Source organism: Tupaia chinensis, unplaced genomic scaffold (genome assembly GCF_000334495.1).
Source record: "Tupaia chinensis unplaced genomic scaffold, TupChi_1.0 Scaffold000143_1, whole genome shotgun sequence".
NCBI classification, from domain to species: domain Eukaryota; kingdom Metazoa; phylum Chordata; class Mammalia; order Scandentia; family Tupaiidae; genus Tupaia; species Tupaia belangeri.
The window spans coordinates 592,639-599,401 of record NW_006159613.1 but is presented as its reverse complement, the minus strand read 5'-3'; the positions used below and the strand labels follow the sequence as shown (position 1 = coordinate 599,401).

The following is a 6,763-nucleotide window of genomic DNA, read 5'->3' as shown; positions in this document are numbered from 1 at the left end:
TATATGATAACTAAGAATAAACCCAAGAAATGAAGGATCTCTCCAAAGAAAACTTAAAAAACTTTTAAAAGAAATTGAAAATGATACCAAAAATGTAGAAAGACATCTCATGTTCCTGGATTAAAATAATTAATATAATTAATATGTAAATCCTACTGAAAATAACTTATAAATTCAGTGCAATTCCAATAAAACTACCAGAGATAGTTCTCACAGAAATAACAAAATAAGTAATCATAAATCTTGTCTAGAAGCATAAAAGGTCCTGTATTGCAAATGCAATACTATGCAAAAAAGAATAAAGTAGGTGGCACCGCACTTCGAACTATATTACAAAACTGTGATTATCAAAACAGCATGGTATTGGCACAAAAACAAGCAGATCAATGGAATAAAATTGAGAACTCAGAAATAAACTCTGAAGCTTACAGCAAACTGATTTTTGACAATGGGCACAAGACAACCCAGTGGGGAAAAGAAAATTTCTTCAGCAAATGGTGCTGGAAAAACTGGATATACAGCTGCAGAAAAATGAAACGGGATGCCTATTTCTCACCATTAACAAAAATCCACTCAAAATGGACTAAGAATCTAAACATGCCTCAAGCTATTGGGTTAAGGAAAAGTCATGACACATTTTTGCATACAAAAATACGTCATGACTTTTCTGATGATCTGATATAAAATTCTGGTAGAAAACAAAGGGAAAACTCTTGGAAACATCTCGATAGGCAAAAACTTTTAAAATAAGGTCCCCAAAAGCATAGTTAATAATCCTAAAAGTAGACAAGTGGGACTACATCAGAGGCTAACAAGCTTCTGCACAGAAAAAGAAACAATAAATAAGGTGAAGAGACAATCCTTTGAGTGAGAAAATATAGTTGCAAAAGTATGCCTCAGATAAAGGACTGATAACCAGAATATACAGGGAATTCAGGCAGCTTATTACCTGCTAAATAAATGAATGAATGAATAAGTGAATAAATAATCAACCCGATTAAATGATGGAAAAATGAGCTGAACAGACAACTCTCCAAGGAAGAATACAAATGACCAAAAAAGCATACGAAAACATGCTCAACGTCTCTTATCATAGAATAACACTAAGGTTCCTCAAAAACCTACAAGTAGAATTACCATATGATCCTTTAATTCTACCTCTGGTTAACTACTCAAAGGATAAGAAAACACAATATCAGAAAAACACTCACACATACATGTTTATTACAGCATTATTTACAATTGCTAAGACATAGGATTCACCCGAATGCCCAAGAGCAGATGAATGGATTGAAAAAATGTGGCATGTATACTCTATGGAATACTACTCAGTCATAAAAAAAAAGAGATCTTGACATATAATGTAGACAAATACGGAGGCTTATTATTAAGTGAAGCAAACCAGACTATTAAAGACAGGCATTGTATATCTCTGCTCAATGTATACCAAATATCTTCACTCTGTGGCAGAGACTGAAAGGCTGGAAGATGCAAATAATGAGGGGATGCAACCGTAGATACTAGAAATGGAGTGGAAGGAGGGGGATCAAGGGAAGAAAGAATATTTAACAGACACGAAAATGAAATGGGAATGTATGGCAATGGCTTGGACTAGGCTAATATGCAATGTATTTGAGCTAGGAAATATGCATGCTGTAAGGATGTACAGTAATTAAAAGCAAAAGGTAAATAAAAACAAAAGTGGTGACACGAGCTTCGCACTTTCTCAAGAGCCAAATCCTCTTGCAGATACATCCACCAGGAAATGATGGAGGCAGATAAAGAGTACATTAAAATAGAGGGGGAGATCTTACACTTGATGAATATTGTAAGATTTTCCCACTGGGAAGTAGTTAAAACTGATTATCAGCTGTATTTCACTTGCTACTTCTTTAAAAGATGTGTGTGTGTGTATAACTTTGATAATGGGAAAAGAGATAGATACTAAATGCTTGAAAAAATGGGGTCAAATAAGGAAAATTGACCTGTATTAGGGACTATTTTAAAGGACCCCAAAAATCTCAAGTCAAGGTTCAAAACCATGCTTTTCTTAATCATAACTAATAAAAAATATGTGCAGAGATCATCGTTTCCATGAGCGGCCTGTTTACACCCAGCTGCATTGTGTACACAGACGGCCGTGTTGTTTGAGGACTGGTATTCAGTTAATGCATTCCAGGACAATGTCCAAACGAATTCTTCTGTGGTGATGTGGAAGGATAGCATTTCTTCAGAAGTGTCAACTGCGTGCAGAAATCTCTCCTCTAAGTGTCTGTACTCCTCTGCTGAGAAATGAATGCTCACTCACTGGTGTCTGACTCACAACAGTTACACAGCGCAGTTCATGAACTTTCGACCATATTTTGACTAGGTGTTCAAGGGTGCCTTCGCCTTCTTGAGTACGAAGGAAGGCACCATTGATAGAAAGAGGAGACTTAATAGGATATAAGATACTCCATTTAAAAACAGTCATGAATGCATCACACTTTTGTAGGAGGAGCCTATGTGGCAAGCTATAGGAAGCCACGGAAACATATTTACCATGATAGATATATGTATAATTTATGATATGCGCTTTTTGGAATTGTCATAATGAGGCAAGATGGTTAGTATGCCACCAAACACCACAGCTGGCACCGACCAGGGCTGGCTCAGAGAACAGCAATAACCGCGCTAACACAGAAAGCAGCAAAGGGGCTGTCGGCCAAATCCACACAACAGTTTTGGAGATGGTGCCAAGAGGTGACTGGGTTCTATCTTGTTGATGGCCTGGTTGCGTGGCGCTGTCAGCAGGGGCAATGCTGAGGGGTGCTGAGACTGTGTGAGCCCGCTCTGGGTCCTTCTAAACATACTGATTGGTGATAGGGATGGGGGAGGATGGTGGTGTGAAGACCGGGTAGAGGAGTCCTGTCTGTTCATTCTCATGAAGGATATAAAGAAAGAAACTTAAATTTGTTTTTTCTTAATGTTTGTCCTTCCAGATGATGACCAAATTCACAGTGTCATTTTGAATATGATGGTGCCCAATGATACAGGGCTTCTTCTTTCTGTTTTCCCAGAGGCTGAATATGTTAATGTTTCTGAGAATTTTACTCTGTAGGTGGCTCCTTATCTTATTCTAGAACATGCAGGACAAGGGCGTCCTTTCTGGACTGTCGGTATTCTCATCTTCTCAGTTAACTTGATTGTCTTGTTTCGCTCAGTTGTGTGTCTTTGTGTTTAATACTCTGGTCCAAAAAATACCAGAATTTGATTGATCTCAAAGAGCAATTTGCCATATGATTTAAGCAACGTGGGAATACACTATATAAAAGACTATTCAATTCACCGAAAGTAATTCTCTGTATTACTTCCAATGAGCTCATTTATTCTGGGAACTGAAGTATAAAAATGGCTATATTGATAGGAGGCTCCCTGGGCCTTGAGCACTCTGATAAGAGATTTACTGTCATAAACGCATTGAATCTTTGTGAAAACCTTTAAAAGGGACTAGTTTAATTATTTAATTAAAATGAAAACTTTTCAAAAAGTGGCTTAGCATAAAATACTAAAAAAAGAGAAAAGAGAAAACAAACTTTGCTGGCCATTCAGTGATGGGGTGGTTAGGATCCCACTTGGCTGACTCTGCAGTCCTTCCTGGGACAGTGACTTAAACAACCTGCTGCATCCATGTGGGTGTACCCCAAAATCCCAAGGGGAGGATGGAGGAGAAGAGACTGCAGGATGGTCATTTTCCAGAGGAGATGCTTTCTCATTTCTCTCTCTCTCTCTGGTGAGAGCGCACATCCTACAGTAAACTAAAAGCCAACAAAACATAAACTCTGCATTTATATGTCAAGCATGCCCAGCTGTATAAAATATTAAGAATAAATTCATAATTCTGTATTGGTTTACTTTATGGCAAATTTAGCATAATCTCCAGGTTTGTATTGCTTTATAAAGATATAATCTAAGTTTAATCAGTTTTCAAAAGACTTCAATAAAATGGAACAAGCGTTAATGAAAGACAAATTATATGGATCCATGAGGTGGATTTTCTGCTTTTGAGGTATGTGTGGGAATGCTATGAATAAATGAACTATATCTTCTTTTCATTTGTGATTTCTAATATTTAAATTTAGCATCTTGAAATAGGTCTCAATAGAGGGACCAGTAGTTAGCGTAATGGCTATGTCTCTGGACTCTCATGTAGTCGACAGCAGTTCGAGTCCCGGACCCTATGGCTTAAACTCACGCTGGGCGCAAGTGTGTGTGTGCCCAAGATCCTGAGAGGAGAATGGAGGAGAAGGGACTGTGGCATGGCCATCCCCTCTGGGGGGTGATTTCTCACTTTCTCTCTGTCTCTCTATGTCTGGAGAGCACACACATCCCATAGCAAAAACCTCTCCAAAAAAAAAAAAAAGAAAAAAGAAAAAAGAAATAGGTCTCGATAGAATGGGAAAGCAACGCCAATGGTGTTATTAGGTGTAGAGTTAGATCCTGCCACGGTGGACCACACCAAACTCAACCTTCAACTTGCTCTCTGACACAGCAAGCCAAAGACCAAGCTGACTTCGTCTCAGAGCTCTTTAGCCTATTGCTATACTAAATCATCCTAAAGAGAGACAGAGAGAAAGGGAGAGACAGATACAAAGACACACCCTGTAGGGTCTTCACACCACGATCTGTCCCCAGCAACAGCCAGCAGGAGTCACAAGCATGCACACACCTGGAGTGTACAGGTATGCTGAATCCTCTGGATGGGAACTGGAACCTTCCCTTGTAGGCCCAGCATCACAGAGCACTGTATTATGGCTGTACCACCACTGCCGACCCGCATCCCGGATTCTCTAAATATATTATCCAATGTGGAAATTTCAACAACTAATTTTTTTTTTGCCATGCAATGAGAATTAAAAAAATAATTTATATACTTTTAAGCTTACCCACCATTCAAATTCAAAGAAGAGTATAAAGATACATAATGGTTTATATTATAGAATAATATTTGGCAGAGTATTAATCATGGGTTAAAAAGCACAGAAGAAAATAATATATATGCAGTCAATATCAGCTCCAAAATATCCAGGGAAGAGAGAGATCTAGGATACTTGTTCTGGTAACTTGTAGGTTTTCTGATTTTCTTCTAGTAGTTTTGTAAGTGTAAAACCTGAAAAAGTTCAAACTGTCCTGTTCCAATGATTGCTTTGAGAAAAGGCACCAAAAAGAAGAAAAGCTGCCCCCATGTGGTTTTAGGAGCATCTTCTGGTGGAGACAATGGTTGACTGTGAGGAAATGGTCACGTGAATGGCTTAAGCATAAGGTCTGTGAGTGGCTCCTGTTTTCTTTTTGTTGCAAAGAATCCGGAAAGCACTTTCACATTATCTGGTGAACACCATTCAAAACCACATGTGATCATTTACTTGTTTTCTTTTAATAATGGGAAGAACAGGGGGCACTGTGGGTGACGTGAAGCCACACTGGGAGGACTTGCTGACCAGCGCCCCTCCTCCGCAGCCCCTGAGTAAGCAATTCAGTGTGCTAGGAAGGAGCACGGTGGCCCTCCGCCTCACGGGCAGCTGTGAAACTTGGCGTGCCTTCCTTTTCTTCCTGCCTGGGACCAACCTTTTGAATCAGGCGATTTTTGAATACGGGAAGGGAAATGCAGTCGGAATAGAATGTGTAAATTTGTGATGATAGAGCATTGGGAATGCTGAGAAAGAAGGCAGGGAGGAGACAGTGCGAGCCATGAGGAGTGACTCGGTGTATGGATTCGCAACCAGCAAAGGGGGCGCCTTCTGTAGGTGACATCATGCACAGCTCTGAATGTGGCTCCCTGCCTCCCCCCACAGAGGTCTCCAGGTGACTGAAGCAGCGTGGGGGCTCTCTGCGGCTAATATCCGAGCCTAGCTCTTACCGAGCGACTCATCCAGTGGGTCTCACTGTGTGAGGATTCACACGGTAAACACTGGCTGCTGGCTGGCTTCATGACTATGCTATACGCATAACATGTGGTCAGGTGTAGATACGGTGCAGAAGAGGCGCACCTCTTAAATGCGTGATTCCTAATGGCAGAAGGGGATTTATTACTCTGGATTCGCCCTGTGCTGCTGATCTCTTCGGTGTGTGTAAAGTGATACAATTTGGCCAGAAGATGGCAGCATGCTGAAAGAAAAAAGAAGTAAGACAAAACAGGAACCCTAAAAGCAAGTTACTGCAATGAACATGCTTCTATTCTTAAAGGTTTTAAGGACGGTATTACTTTTAATCGGTTAATGTCTTTCTGGAGAGTATCAACTTTAGCTGTAGCTGTCCTTGTTCAAGGAAGAACTACCTTGGCAATTGTAAAAACCTACCTGTACTCTTTTCTCACTAGAAGAGAGTCCTTCGAAAAACTCAATTATTACTCAAGGGCTACTGAAATTTAAATCCATGGTGTATTACCTATCTTTGAGAATTAAAAATAATATCTGAAAAGAATAAATATGGTAATCAAATTATGATCCAGGGAGAGATTAAATGTATTCGAATTCTCCCCCAAGATATGTATATAGAGTGGAAGGACATTTCTGTATACTGTAAAATATAAAATGTGTTTTATAGCAACTCAAATAAAACAAAACAATAAACCTGAAAAGACTCATTCAATCAGATAGCTGATTATATGTATTTCTTTTGTTGTAAGATATTAAAAAACTGGGGGACCAGCAGTTAGCGTAATGGCTATGTCGCTGGACTCCCACGTAGTCGACCATGGTTCGAGTCCCGGACCTGAAGGCTTAAA

At 39.6% G+C, this 6,763-nt stretch overlaps 1 protein-coding gene across 1 annotated transcript in view; it reads right to left on the bottom strand.

Moving 5' to 3' along the window:
• The window catches only part of LOC102468682 (rho GTPase-activating protein 7), a 164,149-nt gene that overhangs the window by 971 nt on the left and 156,415 nt on the right, over positions 1–6,763 (bottom strand). The window contains exon 5 of the mRNA XM_027770556.1: positions 5,897–6,144. Within this exon, the coding sequence (XP_027626357.1) occupies positions 5,897–6,144 (248 nt within the window). The remainder of the gene's footprint in view (positions 1–5,896; positions 6,145–6,763) is intronic.